The 16,482-nt window shown below is 43.7% G+C and overlaps 4 protein-coding genes across 12 annotated transcripts; 2 read left to right on the forward strand and 2 right to left on the reverse strand.

Moving 5' to 3' along the window:
• Nucleotides 1-117: 117 nt before the first annotated feature.
• LOC108148709 (UDP-xylose and UDP-N-acetylglucosamine transporter) lies at nucleotides 118-1,342 on the forward strand. The gene has a single exon (XM_017275870.1). The coding sequence runs from the start codon at nucleotides 220-222 to the stop codon at nucleotides 1,207-1,209; it is 990 nt and encodes a 329-aa protein (XP_017131359.1). The 5' UTR covers nucleotides 118-219; the 3' UTR covers nucleotides 1,210-1,342.
• On the reverse strand, nucleotides 1,222-8,092 carry LOC108148707 (aminopeptidase N). 2 transcript variants are annotated; one of them, XM_017275859.2, is made up of 8 exons: nucleotides 8,054-8,092; nucleotides 4,151-4,847; nucleotides 3,930-4,085; nucleotides 3,153-3,869; nucleotides 2,433-3,096; nucleotides 2,167-2,372; nucleotides 1,796-2,104; nucleotides 1,222-1,737 (listed from the first exon to the last, which is right to left on the reverse strand). In XM_017275859.2, exons 1-8 carry the CDS (start codon nucleotides 8,073-8,075, stop codon nucleotides 1,512-1,514), a joined length of 2,997 nt encoding a protein of 998 aa, XP_017131348.1. In that variant the 5' UTR covers nucleotides 8,076-8,092; the 3' UTR covers nucleotides 1,222-1,511. The 2 variants fall into 2 exon arrangements, with proteins under 2 accessions (XP_017131348.1, XP_017131349.1); XM_017275860.2 differs by lacking the exon at nucleotides 8,054-8,092 and adding an exon at nucleotides 7,680-7,949.
• A 131-nt stretch (nucleotides 8,093-8,223) lies between these two features.
• On the forward strand, nucleotides 8,224-8,945 carry LOC108148710 (UDP-N-acetylglucosamine transferase subunit ALG13 homolog). Its single transcript, XM_017275871.2, has one exon. The coding sequence runs from the start codon at nucleotides 8,305-8,307 to the stop codon at nucleotides 8,818-8,820; it is 516 nt and encodes a 171-aa protein (XP_017131360.1). The 5' UTR covers nucleotides 8,224-8,304; the 3' UTR covers nucleotides 8,821-8,945.
• LOC108148708 (V-type proton ATPase 116 kDa subunit a1) lies at nucleotides 8,854-16,305 on the reverse strand. Of its 8 annotated transcripts, XM_017275863.2 has the most exons (13): nucleotides 16,209-16,305; nucleotides 15,652-15,791; nucleotides 15,085-15,261; nucleotides 14,783-14,911; nucleotides 13,272-13,372; nucleotides 12,496-12,537; nucleotides 11,932-12,058; nucleotides 10,450-11,605; nucleotides 10,173-10,390; nucleotides 9,957-9,962; nucleotides 9,550-9,760; nucleotides 9,316-9,487; nucleotides 8,854-9,257 (listed from the first exon to the last, which is right to left on the reverse strand). In XM_017275863.2, exons 2-13 carry the CDS (start codon nucleotides 15,766-15,768, stop codon nucleotides 9,155-9,157), a joined length of 2,559 nt encoding a protein of 852 aa, XP_017131352.1. In that variant the 5' UTR covers nucleotides 15,769-15,791; nucleotides 16,209-16,305; the 3' UTR covers nucleotides 8,854-9,154. The 8 variants fall into 8 exon arrangements, with proteins under 8 accessions (XP_017131352.1, XP_017131354.1, XP_017131353.1 ...); XM_017275865.2 differs by lacking the exon at nucleotides 12,496-12,537; XM_017275864.2 differs by lacking the exon at nucleotides 9,957-9,962.
• Between the last annotated feature and the right edge of the window lie 177 nt (nucleotides 16,306-16,482).

Genomic DNA, 16,482 nt, shown 5'->3' on the forward strand with positions numbered 1-16,482 from the left:
ATTCTTTTGTTTATCTTCAATTGTTTTTGCTTAATTTTAAATACCCATCTTTTTCGATAGGACGAAATCAGCTGTGCTGGCGATTACACTTATCGATAACCACCTGTTGGCGTTGTTTACGTTTTGCATGGCCAAAAAGAAAGTTGGCCTGAAAGCTCGTCATGGGCCAGATCACAGGTTAAAGTTGGTGGAAATCGTGGCTATTCACTATCCAAGCCCATGAATTTATCCACTCGCGCTGTTTTGGCCATTGGCGGCGTCTTTTTGGGCTGCTGCAGTGGCGTAGTTTTCCTGGAGCTGCTCGTTAAACTGGATCCAGGCGCTGGCAACTTAATAACCGCCGCCCAGTTTGCCTTTATTGCCTTGGAGGGCTTCATCTTCACCTCACGGTTTGGATTGGCCCACCGGGTGATCAGCCTGCGGGACTATGCGCTCCTGGTGGCCATGTTCTTCTTGACCAGCGTGTGCAACAACTACGTGTTCGAGTTCAATGTCCCGATGACGCTGCACATGATCATACGCGGCGGTTCCCTCATATCGAATATGTGCCTGGGCACTTGGATTCTAAAGAGAAGCTACCGGGCGAGTCAGTACATCTCGGTGGTCATGATCAGCGTGGGCATTTTCATCTGCACCTACTTCTCCAGTCGAGATTTCGGGGGTAAGAAGGAGAATCTTGTTGGTAACACCGAGGCGGATATTTTCTGGTGGCTGGTGGGCGTGCTGCTCCTGGTGCTGGCTCTCTTTGTCTCCTCCTACATGGGCATCACCCAGGAGTTGCTGTACCGACGTCATGGCAAGTGTGCGAGGGAAGCTTTGTACTACACCCACCTGTTGCCACTGCCGGCCTTTCTCCTGATGCAGGATAACATACGGACGCACTGGCTACTGGCGTTCGCGGGCGAGTCCTACCAGTTGCCTCTTCTGGGCGTAGCAGTGCCCCTGATCGTACTCTATTTATTGGGCAACGTGCTGGCCCAACATCTGTGCATCAGCTCCGTTTACACTCTCACCACGGAATGCAGCTCGCTGACGGTAACTCTGATCCTAACGCTTCGGAAGTTCATCTCGCTGGTCTTTTCCATCATTTACTTCCAAAATCCATTCACTTTGTACCACTGGCTGGGCACAGTGTTGGTCTTTGTGGGCACCTTAATGTTTGCAGATGTGATCAGAGTTCCCAGAACTCGAATTGTGAAACAGGATTAGACTTTAAAAGACTTTTTGTGACGAACAATGTTTTAATTGCATTTACATTTACATTTAAGTACAAATTAAAATTACAAGACTCTCATAATTGTTATGAAAAGAAGGCATACATTAAAAGTAATGAAAAACTTGATGCTCTGGACGATCTGCCAAGGGCTATTTCTCTTTGGCGACACACAATCGGTAAAACACGCGACATAAATACTAAACATAAATGCATTGGTGGCCCAACCGATGCAGTTGCAGCTTCGAAATCTAATACTGCTGCAGCCTTGATCCAGCCAAGCCGCAGGATCCTTTCCTTACGCCCGCGCCTCGTTCTGCAGCCACTTGACGATTGACTTGTAGTTCTTGTTCATCCAGTCGACGCTGGTCTCGATCTGCTCCACGATCTGCTGAACGGGCCTGTCGTAGTCCCAGTGGGCGTCCTTCACAAAATTCTCGAATTCGCCCAACTGGAATTTTGAGTTAAAGCGCTTTGTGGCAAACTTGAACAGCGTGTGAATGTTTGACATCTGCGAGCCCATACTGAAAGTAATTCAGTATTAAAGTTTTTCTTGGAAAAACGTGTATTATTTCGACTTACTAGGTCTTGATCTCTTGCCAATTGTTCCGTAGGAAATCAAAGGATATCTGTTGACCGATTACTGTGCTGGAAACGGCTGCGAATACCCGGAACAAATCCTGTTTGCGTATATGTTGGCCGGCAATGCTGCGACGCAAGTAGCGATAGAGCAACCATGGCTCCTTGGAGCAGCCGAGGGCGCTCAGCAGCAGGTCCTTCTCGCCAGGCACATTCGTCTTGAGGTAACGCTCGAAGGCAAAGTCCCACTCGTACTCAGTGCCGTATTGTATCGCCGAGCAGTATACGACCCCACGAAGATTGGGTACAATACTGTTTTGAAAGAATTCCTTGATCAAAACATAATTAAATTTAAAATTACACGGTATTCTTACGGATTGTTCGAATCAGGATTTGGGGTCTGAACCCAGTTCTGAAAGTGGCGACTGGCCTCGGAGATGCACTCCTGGTGACCCAAATGGCAGACCATGCCTAGGATATCGGCACGCTTTAACTTTAATAGGATATCCCCGGACTCACCCTGCGAGTCCTCGAATCCGACCTGTTCGTATACCTTCTGCAGCTTCTTTAGCAGATAGTTCTGTGAAAAGCCATTAACATGGGATTAACTGGAAAATTTTTAGAGTAACTCAAGACAAACCTTTAGGAGATCATAGTCGCCGGAGTTGACGAACATAGAATCGATGAAAATAAAGTTGCTGCTGGCCGCCTTCCATGGCACATGACCTAATTCATGGCCCAGGTAGCGGGTCAGGTTCATGGCAGTTTCGTAGGAGAGATACGATCCCCTGGCCAGATTCATCACATCATCGATCAATTGGGCACGATTAGCCGGAGCAATATCCTCAAAGTGCTGGACATCCATCAGATGCCCGGTGATTGCCCGCCAGTTATCCAGATCATAGTTCACCCGATAGTAGCCCGTCTGTTGGACATTGAAGATAAACCACTTGGCCGTGGTGAGTTCCCTGTTCTCCAGCTCGTACAGCTTAGTGCGGGGCATCCATGTAGTGGGTCGTGTGTTGGCAAAGTTCAACTCCGAAGCAGTGGTAAAAGTGATGGGTATCCACCAGAGTAGACTTTCATCCTCTCTGGTGGTGTTGGTGTAGACAAAGCGAACCTGCTCCAGGCGAATCACATTCGAATTTGGATGCCTCGATACCTTGACCACCGGATAGCCCGTTTGCAGTGTCCACGTGTCCATGATCTCCTTGACACTTCTGCTGTGGTCCAACAACCCAGAAGACTTCGCCTCGTTTGTTAGGAAACGCCACAAATCGTCCTGCGTTGCGGAATTATAAGCCCTATAAATAAATGTATTAAAATATATACATAAATCACAAAGAAATTAAGAACTTACATCTCCTGCAAGTATTTGCTGAGACCCCGGCGAAACACTGCATTTGTGAGGAAGTGGGCCATCATGCGTATAATGGTAGATCCCTTGGCATAGGAAATTCTATCAAAGATCTCGGTAATCTCCTGAGGATTGAACACTTCGTGGGAGATCTTGTGAGACGTGGAGAGAGCGTCCAGCTGGAACACTGTTTGCAGCTCATTGACGACGAACTGGTCCAACTGTTTCCACTCCGGCGCAACTGCATCGGCTGTCAGGTACTCCATGTAGCTGGCGAAACCCTCGTTCAGCCAGATATCCGACCACCAACTGGGCGTCACCAGGTTGCCAAACCACTGATGGGCCAACTCGTGACCCACAACAGATGCAACACGTTGTTTGTTGTTGGCAGTGGCCACACCAGGGTCGTAGAGCATTGCGGTCTCCCTGAACGTAATGAGACCCCAGTTCTCCATGGCACCCGCTTGAAACTCTGGCAAAGCAATCATATCGATTTTCGGCAAGGGAAACGTCACATTGAAGAAGTCTTGCAGGAAGGTCAGAATCCTGGGACCGACAGACAGTGCATACTCGGCTGATTTGATGGCATCTGCTCGAGCCCACACGGAAAAGTTGCCGGACGAGATGTGCGTGAAGTCGGATATGGCATAGGCCACCAAGTAGGTGGACATAGGGAGCGATTCAGCAAAGTGATCCCACACATAGCTGGGCATGGTGGCGCTAAAAGTTTAAGGATAGTGCTTAGAGCAGATTATTTGGCAGATCAAGTGGAATACTCACTGGTCGTTGCTGGACACAATAGGCATGTTGGAGATAGTGGTCATGTTGCGAGGACGAGCAATGTGCAGGGTGAAGTTGGCCTTCAAAGCGGGCTCATCGAAGCAGGGAAAAGCACGTCGCGCATCTGTGGCTTGGAATTGAGTAGAAGCTACCCATCTGAAATGGGAATTTATCAAGGAGAATTAAAGCAGGGCTAGTTAGGTTTAAAAGGTATAACTAACCTGGTCTCATTGTGCACCTCGTAGGAGCTTCGATAAAATCCCTGCAGATAGTCCTCAATAATCCCGTCAAATCTCAAATGCACCACGTACTCAACGCCCTTCAGCAGCTTGTCGTATAGCTCAATTACAAAAAACTGTTTGGCTCCCACCAGATACTGTTTGTGAATCCGCAGACTATCTCCATCCAGTTCACCACCAGGCAGCACCCGGCGGACAGTGGCGTCGCTGCGCGAGATGTTTAGCTCCTCAGCATGCATGGTGATGTTATAGCAATCCTCCAGCACCCGTATTCGGATCTGAACGGTGCCTTCGAAGGAGAAGTTGCCGCTGAGCTGCGGCTCTAGCGTTATATTATACTTAAGCGGACGTATAGAGCGCGGCAAACGGACATCTCGATCATATTTGGGTGGTCCATCCTGGCCAGCTTTTAGCTTTCTTAGGTGAACACTGGTGCAGACGATATCCTCGTCAGGTGACGGTTCCAGTTCAGCACACGTGGCAAAGTTGTACACGATGAAGCCCACCGCCAGCAGGGTGCAGGCGAAGAAGGAGGCCAGTAGGATGGCAGTGGTCAGGGACAGACTATAGCGTCGCCCCACTCGCGAGAACGTGGTAGTTGTCGTCGGCGTTGCAGCGTTGCTGGGACGGTTCTCCATGTTGAGATTCTCATGGAGTGGAATCTCTTTGACGACCATGGCTGCAGATTAAAGTAAAAAATGGATTTCAAAAAAAAAATAGTAACTATAAGCCAAAAGAACATTAACCTATAATATTGAATGAACTTAAAATCATTGCCTATCAGGGCAATCGTTTTTTTCTTAAATGTAAAACCGATCCTTCAAACAGGAAGCAGTTATCGGTTAACCAAGGATCTGAGCGCACCACTTCCACATCCACTTCCGCAATGGCATATGCATATAATATAAAGCTCAGTAATATGATACCCAACTGCAGGTTGCTCAGTTTGCAATCTCGGGTCTCCACTTAAGTGGTTTCTCTGGCCACGTAGCCAACCCCTTTTGGTTGCCTTGTGTTCCGATTAAATTGCGTAAATTGTGCATGAGCCATGTCCTTGCGATTGTCTGGGGAAGCCACAGGAAGGGGTTTGGGAAAAGAGTTTTCAAGAGGGAAATCGTTTAGTTTACTAATTAAGGGGTCGTCAAGAACGTAGACATTAGCTCATCATATGTAGAAAAAAGTATTGTATAGCTAACAGCTAGAAGCAAAAAATTATTGTTCATGTAATGACCAAAATGACATATTATCTAAAACGATATTAGGTGTTAGTAATATTTTCCAATAAAGACATTGCTACACTCTTTCAAATCGTTTCGTTTTAGAAAGTAAAGCGTTACAAAAATTTAGGGGCTTCTCCTTTAATTCAATCTAAATTGTATATTTGTGTAATTTATTAAGTAATACATACACTTCCACAATGGAAATGTACCTTACAAAATTGTTGGGCATATTAATGGCTGACTTACGCGTTAACTTGATAACTATCTTTTGTTAGGCACACTTAAGTCACCTGGCGGGTTTTTTTAAAGCTTCATTGGAGATATACTTGCATCTGGTTTAATGGGAAGGGGTGTTTCCCACAGACTCTGTGTCATCGAAAATAATGTATTTCAATTTATATTTCCCATTTAGAAGATGTGGTCGGAGCTAGTATCTGGTTGTCGAAGACTGCGTCGGTTATTCCAAACCATCAAATCAAAGTAAGGCGAGGCTTTATACTATAAACGCAAACACGATCACAACTGCGGTCACAATAAGAATGGTTTCGCCTATGCTTCGTGCTCTACTACTTGAAAAGAACACGAATGACAACTATTTTTTAAACATTATAACTATAGAATTTTTACAGAGTGAAAGAAATACATGCTAATTAGTTAGGATGGTAATTAGAATTATTAGAATGTAATCATTCATTTAGAGACCCTTGAATTCTATACCTACAATTATTTTGACCGCTTGTGTTTCATTGAAGATGTTCTTATCAAAATGTCAATGGCCTGGGACTCGTTCTACTAGCTATACTAAAAGCTAATTTCTTTTAACAGAGTCAGCCAGAGAGAAGCTCAACTGAAAAGACCGACTGTGGGACTCCATAGAGCAGCGTTATTATCAATTGGCAAAAGTTTAAGCACAAATTGAGCGGGCAACAACATTGTCGTAAATCAACTTATATGTACATATATACATGCAAATACGTCCGCCGGCTAATTGAGTTATGACATTAATTTGATCAGTTTCTGCCATAGCCTCCAGTTGGGGCTCCCATCTCTTTATCGTTCTCCTTCGGCTGCTGCTGTTTTTGCAAATTGCTGCAATTAAACGCCGACAACCATGTACAGAAGTCAACCCCGACGCTGGCACGATGACCTTCATTAAAATAAGGCTGCAAATGATACGATGCCACCATCCGCCCACTCCTCCCCCCGGGTGTCCCTGGGTCGCTCGTTGGGGATCCAATTTATAGCCATATTTCATTGATAAACTGCGTGTAAGCCGCTGGCAATGTGTCAGCATATGGCAATGGACAAAGTTTGTACACTTCAAACCATTTTATAATCTACAATATAATCTACGATCAAATTTTAAAATTCGTTTCTCAAATTTTTTCTTTAAGTGTAGACAAATAATAAAGGCAAGGACATTGGTGTCTGCTAGTGGGAAAGCGAATATTGACAAATCATTGGACAAAATGCGAGGGGGAGAAGACATGTAAATATTGGCTCTTCACACACCCACGAATAAGACGTTAAATTTTAATCGTCTGCTTTTTGCTCTCCCGTCAAAGAAACAAGAGAGCGGCAATTTATTGACCGTTGAGTGATGGCCCGTGTGTGCGGGTATGGGTGTGTATTCTTTTTGCGGAAAAAAAATAATATAAACGATCGTTGGGGGCTCCAGATAATTTGCACGGTTGCTCTAATTGAATTTTGGGGCAGTACCAGATGATTTCTACAAATTTGGATAGTAAATAAGCGAGAGATAACCATAATAAATTGACGATCATAAGGGGAGGAAAGTTTCAGACCAGCGAATTTATGGGTCCTGCGTGAGCTTCCCATAATATAAAGTATTTCGTGTGGGAAAACTGTTTGTTTTTTTTATTTTAATCGAAAGCAGATGCCAGGCAAACTTGAAAACTGTTTGCAAAATAAACAAACGGCGAGGGTGCAGAAATAAAAACGAAATTAAATGAAGTGTTGATTAGTCAATTACCTTCCGACGAGCCAGCAGCAGCCGGCACCCCCACACAGAGAAAAAAATATCAAATCGAAATGTGCAGCTTAAGTGGACATTTATATTTTTCATAATAATTCTCTGTCTAGGAAAATGTTGTTTATTTTGTACCTTTTGGTAAAATATTTAAAAAAATGTAAATTTTATTTAAATATTTTACATATTAAATTTTGATTTTGCTGTGGTCGAAATCCATAACATTTTTTTTGAGTGGACACACACGCCCAAGTCACCCACACACGCGTAGACTTCAAAACGTGGGAATAATTTAATTTACCGTTTCACCTCCGTCCTGGAACCGTTTGTCGGACTCTTTCACACCTTTACGGTTACGCTGGCTCGACACCAAATTGCGGTCAGCCACACAAACACAAACACAGTTGGGGATTTGCAGGCGCCAAATTAATTTAATTAAATGTAAACAAATCAAATGTACTAAGGCTGTCAAACTAATCAAAATACAATTTGCCAAGGGATTATCACTAAACGGCACACACAGTTTTTATTTATTTATCCGACGACAAGCGCGCACAACCGTTACAAACAAGTTGCGGAAGCATAATGAGCGAAATAGCGAGAGCAGAGATCGGGCTGAGAAATTATTTGCATTCTCTTGCGGCGCGAGAGAAATAAGGCTGGAGGAATACTTACATTTAAAATTAAAGTTAAGCATTTTGCTTAAAGCAAATATATTAATTTGCTGTTTTCTTAAGATTTTAATTTATTTCAGCACTTTACACTCACATTTGATGCAAAAGTAACGGTTATTGCCGGCGTTTTGAGCTTTCAGGGCTGGCATTTAACCGAAAAGCGTTTAGTGATGCAGACTGAATGGCAAAAGTGAAGAAGAAGCAGGACTTAAAACAGCTGTGACTTGTGTTTTAATTTCATAAAAATAAATAATGCATTTAAGCAATGTTTATATTACCGTGGGCACTACCAAATTCGATGCCCTCATATTAGCTGTAACTTCGAAAACAACTCTTAAGGCGCTGCAGAATCGAAAATGCACTAAACTCGTCATACAACACGGAAACTCCCAACCTTTAACGGAAGGCGATTGCCAACTGATACGACAACTCTACGGAATCCAGATAGAACAATACAAATTCCGGCCAAACATAGAGGATATCAAATCTGCGGACCTAATTATTGGACATGCGGGAGCCGGAACATGCATGGATATCCTAAATAACCAAAAACATGGACTAATTGTTATAAATGATACACTAATGGATAACCATCAAATGGAATTGGCCAAACAATTGGCATCCGAGAACTATCTGTTCTACTGCAAAGTTAAGGATTTGGATGCCCAGATCGTCTCTCTGGACTTTAAAGCCCTGAAACCTTACGAGCCCCAACCAGAAAATCTTAACAAATTCGTTTCTGCCATTAATGAACTGATGTCCCACTAAATAAAAACTAAAAACTCCCAGAAAAACATAACCTTTTTCTAGCCAACCCCAAGTGGGGATAGCTTTTGGTATTTATTTATGATTTTACAAGTATAGTTAATAAACACGAGAACGTCTACAAAGAACATTAATATTATTAGCAATCTAACTCTTGCATGGGCTATATGACATATATATAGATAAATTCACAATTGAACATTAAAGCGTACATATTTATTTGTTACTGTAATTTGTAAATTCCACTTGATTGGATAGTTAATTTCATATAACGCAATGAGACTCTCTACATGCTTTGGTTGTAGCTCCCCTAACCCCTCGTCTAATCTCGCTCCATTCACTCCTCAGCGGCGGCTGCTCCATTTTCTATGATGGCATCGAACGAGAAGGGTTGGAAAGCGTATCCCTGACCCTTGTAAAACTTGCTCTGGAACTCAACCCTATAAAAGACAGGTTTTTAGAGAGGATTTAAAGTAATGATAAGTACTAGTGTCTCACCAATGAAGACGCAGTGTGTGCAGGAAGGCGGACAAGCCCTCCATGAGCACCAGAATGCCAACTGTGAGAATGGCCCAGAAGGCAAACACGCAGGTCAACACGATGCCACCCACGGGGCCCTCCTGCTTTAGGCCAATCGAGAGGACCATGGTCCATAGCACCTCAGCTAGCTCTGCCAGAGAAGATTAGTTTGAATTAGAGTGTCTAGTAGTTATTATTCATTTGATTTCTTACGGGCGTGCGCTAGGGAGAGCGCCCACAATCGAAGATACGAAGCGGTGTGAGAAACTGAACCCAGCACATACTCGATGGTGTGGATGCTCTGGTGAATGAAGATCTCCGAAAGCTCTTCTTCCTCCTCATGTCCACCGCCACCGCCATGAGATCCGCCATTGGACACGCCGCCAGTTTCCGCATCCGAAGTGGCCCCGGCAATGGGCTGAACCTGAAAACAATCTGGCTTAGTGACTGACTTAAAAGAGGTATGTCCAGGGGAACTAAAGTCGAACTTCTCTAAAGGAAATCCCATCTAATAAACCTTAAAGTACACTTATGTTCAAGGTAAATAAAAATAAAACAATGGGATAATTTCGAATTAGAAAAGTTCGACTAAACATGGAACACAAAACGACACGACTAACCTCTTCCTATGGGTTGTGGATTGGAGTGTTTTAGTTAATTCGGTGTGGATTTGGTGTTGGGGGGTTTTAGTTTTGTTAATTGGGAACACAAACAAACGAGAAGCAGTTAGTATAATGTGGAGAGCTGGGAGTGCGATGTGCGTTGATATGTTGTGATGTGGATGGACGGCTTTTCTATGGGTAGTGATGGAGTGCATGGATCGAGACACTACTTACATTAGCTTGTTTGCGAGCCTGCATGATGAGCAGCGGCTTGGCCAGAAGCATCACGGGAATGCAGCCGACGGCCACCAGCACGAAGAGCACCTGGATGACGTGTTGGCCAAAGAACATGTAGGTCTCACAATTCTCTGGCGGTGGCTTGGGCGTGTTGAACAACACCATGTCAATAAAGGTGATCAGAATGGAAGGAGCACAGGCTTCGGAGTAGGGCTCTAAAAACCAGATATATGTGCAATTAGCTAAGTACAGGAAGTGATTCATTTGTACTCACTATCATTGGTGGCCGCGAACTTAATCCACTTGATGAACATTAGCAATACCATGTAGAAGAACAGCAGCAGCAGGAAGACCAGCTGGGGAATAAACTCGTAGATCAGGGATATCCTATTGCGGAAATACGTGTGGTTGTGCCAGCTCATCACCACGCCGAAGATCATGTGGATGACTCCGAAAATAATCGAGATCTTCATTTTATAGGCGTTGTGGAAGATGATCTTATTGGCCGAAGCCACTTGCCAAATGGGATCCATGCCAAACGGATACGGAGCTCCCTCGTAGTCGACTTTGGGGCTTAATTGCAGAAACTTGTTATCCATCACCGTCGACTTGTTGTACGACATGTGCCAGTGGGATCCAAAGATATTCAGAGACTTGGAGAATATGTCATTGTATATGAGGCCAGTGTACATGGAGAAGACGCCCATGAGGAATATGATGTACCGTCCGCCGAAGAAAATGTTCCAGATCTCGTTGTCCGTTTTCTGAGCCGCCAGTCCTTTCTCCTTTCGAATCATCCACAGACCAAAGAGGGCCATGATGGCGCCATGGCCCAAATCTCCAAACATCACGGCAAACAGGAAGGGGAAGGTGATGATGGTGTAGGGAGCCGGATTCATCTCCCGGTAGCTGGCCACGCCATAGGCATCGATCAGCGCCTGGAAGGCCTTGGTGAACTTGTTCGTTCGGTTGTAGGTGGGCGGATTCTCGAACGTCTGCATCCGGTTAAGAATCGGCGGCACCGACGAGCCCGATCTCTCAGTTCCGCGGCGCAAGGCCAGCTGGATGGTTTCGAAGTCCAGAAGCGGCACCCAGCACTCGGCGATCAGACACTTTTGGGTCACGTCCAGATTGAAGAGATTCAGCGTGTGATAGATGGCCTTGATTTTGCGCACCTTGACGAACCAGTTCTTCAGGTTCTTAGCCGCAGCCACAAGGACCCGATGGCGATGGTCCTGCGTCTGGCCGAGCACGGTGTTCAGATCCTCGATGCGGGTCATTACACCCATTGCCATCTCGCGGCGGTCGGCAGGAGCCTCGGGGCAAGGATAGAGCGTGGCACGGAAGCCCTCACAGATCTTCTTGACGCGCGTCTTCAGCTGGTCGCCCTGGAAGAAGATGATGAACACCGACTTGTGCACCTGATCGCCCTGGAAATTAGATGGACACAAGGATTAGGTTACTGAGCAAATATGATTTTAAATAATGTATGAAGTAATTAGGTATTAAAAAAGATACAATTTTCTTTTTAACGTAGAGAGGTTCCAAATTGAATTATTGAATAAACTCACATAACTGAAAGTTTTGATTAAATCACTAGTAGGATGAAAATTTGGCAAACCTTAACTTTTTTTTTAGTAAGGTTAGTAATTTTTGGACAACAAAGTTTGAAGACTATATGATTTATTAAACTATTACTCCAAATCAAAGTATTTAAATATGGATACTTAAGTTTAGTTTTCCGCTTAGGACTTACATTGGTGGGATCCTCCAGCGGCGTCTCGATCATCGCCTGGCGCAGAAAGACGTTGCCCCTGCAGGCGCGCCACAGCATCCGCTCGAAGGCCGGCAGCCGCTCCCTAAGAATGACGCCAGCCACGAAGCTAGAGGAGATTGGGAACCAGCGATTAGTGACACGTCTCCGCTATGGGCTATCCAACAGAGTCATTCCGGTTATTTACGACAAACAAGGAAAACTAAACTCTCAAGCACAAGTTACCAATGGACGCGCGAGGCGATAGCAAAAATCGGGATGAATGAGACACTGACTGGGTGGGTGGATCGCTTGGATGGGCGGGTGAGAGGTTAGCACTCTAGGTGGCACTCTGAAATCTGGACGGGATGCGGGGCGGTGTTGGGGGGCAAGGCGAGGCGAGGCGAGCGAAGCTAATGACATGTCTCTATATACAGCTGATTGACCGATCGATACGAATACGGATACAAATACGATTGATGAGCGCAGTAGTTCGTTGGCTAATGGATTCGAGTTTGACTGATTGTTTGGTCTAGTCTTGTGTTTTTGAAGGGGCAGGGTACCAACCATGGAAGATAATCCTCACGTTCGTTCGATTTCTCCATGTAACTAAATATTTTGAACATTATTTTATTCGGTTGGAAATTTTTAAGGCGGGGAAGATAGGAGCATAAGAAGAGAACGACGTTTAATTTAGTTGTTTTTTTGATGTGTCATTTCTTGGGATGTTTCACAGAAAATTATTGCTCGAAACTCCGAGAGACTCCAAGCTGGTCGAAATGAATGGTCATGGTTCGGTTAATCTTTATCATTGGCGGCGCAGCTGCTTTGACTTTTGGTTAGTTTGGCGTTGGCGGCAATAAGCAATAATTTTGTGTGGCATTTCGTTGGTTAAGAGCTAAAAAAGATTAGGTACAGCAAAAGCTTCCTTGGGCGGCAAGAGCGGTCTAAGCTTAATAGTTTAAAAAATTCTATTAAAAAACTAGCTTCATTAAGTATGTAAAAATAAACAATTCGAATTAACTATTAAAAACTTAAATGAAACTTTTATCATCATCATACAACCCAAAAAAAATCAGTTAAATCCCTATAAGGTGTTCCTAAACACAGAAATAACAGATTTCATTATAGTTTACAGGAAAGACCTAATTTGTTATCATATAATACACTTAAATTGCATTATTAAAGAAGACTTGAACATGACATATCCGTTAAATGAAATATAATTTTAAGTGTCCAATTTCTTCGCCCAAGGAATATATTGCTGTCTAAGGAGCAATGTCCCAGACCGAGTGTGCGCCTGCCCAATCTTGGATGCTGCTTGCTGGTTGCTGGATACGTACCCGAGCTGTACGGGACCCATGGAGGCACCGGTGGTGCGCGCCTCGTCCGTGATCAAGGCGCGGGTCATCGACTCGGTCGTTTGGTTTACGCCGCCTTCTTGCTAGAAATTGTGAATGGTGGGCAAATGTCATTTCGACTCGACTTACTTATGCGGTTAGCTTGTAGTTAACACTTAGAGAAAGGTTAGTAAAACCGCCTCCGAATCAATTGGGTTTTGGGGTTTGGTTGTGGCTTATGGTATTGGATTGGATTGGATTGGATATAGAGTTTGGAAACCGACACCAGAGGAAAGAAGTAGAGTATGTGCTTTATGTTTGAAATCAATTCGATAGCCTATCACGTGGAACATGGAACACTCATCAATTGTACATGGACATGGGACATATGGACGCGTATAACACAACAGCATAAAGTGAGAGGAGCAGGAGGGCGAGAGCGAGTGGGTCTTGGCCTGAGTTTAGTTTTCCCCCGTTCTCGTCGTGATCCGTGCTTGTCCGTTGTCCGTTGTCCCAGGTCCGCATCAATATTTACCCAAGCTTCAAATTCTGTCCCGGCTGGCTGGCCCGGACACCCTCCTCGCCCAGCAGCTGCGCCTGCTCGTCCTCGTTCTGGTTGTCGGCCATCTGCAGATAGCGCCGATATTTGCTGGATGAGTATGCGCCACTCGACTTATACACCGTGGGCACCGACTTTTGGCAACACAACCGGCAGTGGGCGTGGCATTGGGTGGTGTTTTTTTTTTTTTTTTTTGATTGGGCGTTGGGTTCGTGGTGTGTGCGGTTTTGTGTATTTTTTCGGGTTTTTGGTCGGGGAGTGTTTGGTTGATTGATTGTTTGATTGTGTATTGATTGATATGGAAAAACAAAATGTAGAAAACGAATAATAAAATAACCGAAAATTTCAAATAATTAATACTAAACAATAAGCTGGTACAAACATCTATGTAGGTATATATAAAAAGAGTGTGGAAAAAACAAAGCAATTGAAAAAGTAATATACATACATATGTGTTCTGGAAACTCTTTAGATGGCTATAAAATCATAATTACATATAAACATCAAAATCATCTTTAGCCCAAAGAAGTTTTTTATTGGTTTGGAAAAAAAAGCCAAGCCAAAGCTTTAATATTTGTGGAGTACTCAGGAACACATCTGCTAGAAACAATAACCATCAACTGATATCAAACGCACAATTAGGTAATTTATACAAACTCAAACTGAGGGGTAAAGCACACATCGTTTGCCTTTGGAAACGGAGAAGGAGGAAGTGGAGATTCGTGCAGGGTGGTCGGGTTAAATCATTTTAGTGTGTGGTTTTGGGAGAGATGGCTTTTGTAACTAGAAGCCGTGGCTGCCACACTTATGTTGTCGGTTGGGTAATTGGTTATTGCTTAGAAAAGTTGGTTAGTTATCGACCGTTTCTCCGGTCTGCTTATGTTAATTGGAAATCGGTTACCGATCGGTTTTTGTAAGCTGATACCCATTAGTTGTTGCCCATGCAGCTGCTTACCTCGTCGAAGAACACCTGAGTTTTGCGAAGAATGTGCTTCAGCTCTGTCAGCTCCAGAAAGTTGCGCTTCAGGGCCTCGGCATTCTGATTCACCTCCCTCAGCTCGTTCTCCAGTTTCTCGAAGGTAGCCTAAAGTGCAGGAAAAGAAGCCATACAGGTTAATCAGCGGTTAGCAAAATGGGAAACAATAATAAAAGCAATATGAGATGCATATTGGCAGTACACTTTTATCAAATTTTAATCAATTCAATACTAATTAATAATGTAAATATTTTAACAATTTTCTCTGCATTTGCACTCACTTCCAAGTCAATCATCTCACGGGGCTGTGGGGCCTCGGGACTTTCACCGGTGTCCAACATGGGAATGCCATCCTTCTTGATCTCCTTCTCCAAGTAACGCAACTTGCGTTCCATTTCATCGCAGCGACGCACCTCATTGACGAACTTCCTCTGGAATGCGTTCACATCAGGATTGAGCTGTGGATTTGGAAAAAGCTCTTGAATATTAGGAAATTCTCAGTATATTGCACTTATTGAGGCTAAATCATAGCACTGGAATTTTAGTTCTTTAAGTACTTTTTGTATATTTTTTCTTATGTCGTGTTTATTTTAAAACACCGTACACTATATGAATAATTTTTAATTTACTGGCTACATTTTAGTACTTCCAATTAAATTTTACATTTGCATGAATGTAGATAATAAAACGAGATTTTAATGTTTTGTGGACGGTGTCGTAAGTCTTAAAATAAACGTTGTTTTACATTAAGAGGAAACGAATGACGGAATGTTAAATCTTAGGTCTTAGGTAACCTATTCCATGTGCTATTATTTGGACCGCAGTTTTATGTAATCCATCCTACTCACATCTCGGAACTGGACCAATCCCAGTTCGCCCAACTCAGAAACGCAGGCGTAGGCCGCTTCACTCTGCAGGAAGAGCTGGCATAGCGCCATCTCCTCGCTCCGGAACAGGGAACCCATTGTGGCAGCCTGGTCCCCGATATCTGCGAATACAGACGGTGCACTGAATCAGAACATGCATATGTTCCACCTATACAGCTCCCCGTTCAATTGAATGATTCACGGTCACAAAAGCCGCGGCTGCAATCTGCGTTTCTTTGAAAGATTGGCGGCTCAGTCGTATACATATTTTCACGCTGATTTGATTATCGTTTGGGGGGCGTCCACTTGTCCTCGTCGCGATATCTGTACTCTATACTATATGCAGAGATTCGATTTCTATACCCCATACATATATTGATTTTTCTCCGCTGCAGACGAAAAGAAAGTGCTGCGTTGGACCCGGATGTCAAGGTTTATGGCTCTTAAGAGGTCAACAAATCACTGGTGTTTTGCTATATCACGAACTCCTTAAGTTGGTCAAAGGTTCTTTTCGCTATTAGCACTGAATAATTAATTACCAATTGCTTAAAAATAAATATAAATTCGTCCAATATATTCCAGCAACCCGACGAATTCCCGACAAAAGAAAACTATGAAGTGTGACCGTGGCTCTTCTGCTGAAATATACCACTCTTGCAGTGGTACACTCAAAAAAAAGTTCCCTTTTTGTGTTGGTATAATTATTCCTCATATGTTCTACAATTATTTGAGAATTGCTTATTGTTTTTAAAAAAAAAATTAGCAGAATCTTTATTTAAAGAAAATACGTTGATAGTTATACTTATTGAGAGT

The sequence above is a fragment of the Drosophila elegans genome, unplaced genomic scaffold (genome assembly GCF_018152505.1).
Source record: "Drosophila elegans isolate 14027-0461.03 unplaced genomic scaffold, ASM1815250v1 contig_476, whole genome shotgun sequence".
Lineage (NCBI taxonomy): Eukaryota > Metazoa > Arthropoda > Insecta > Diptera > Drosophilidae > Drosophila > Drosophila elegans.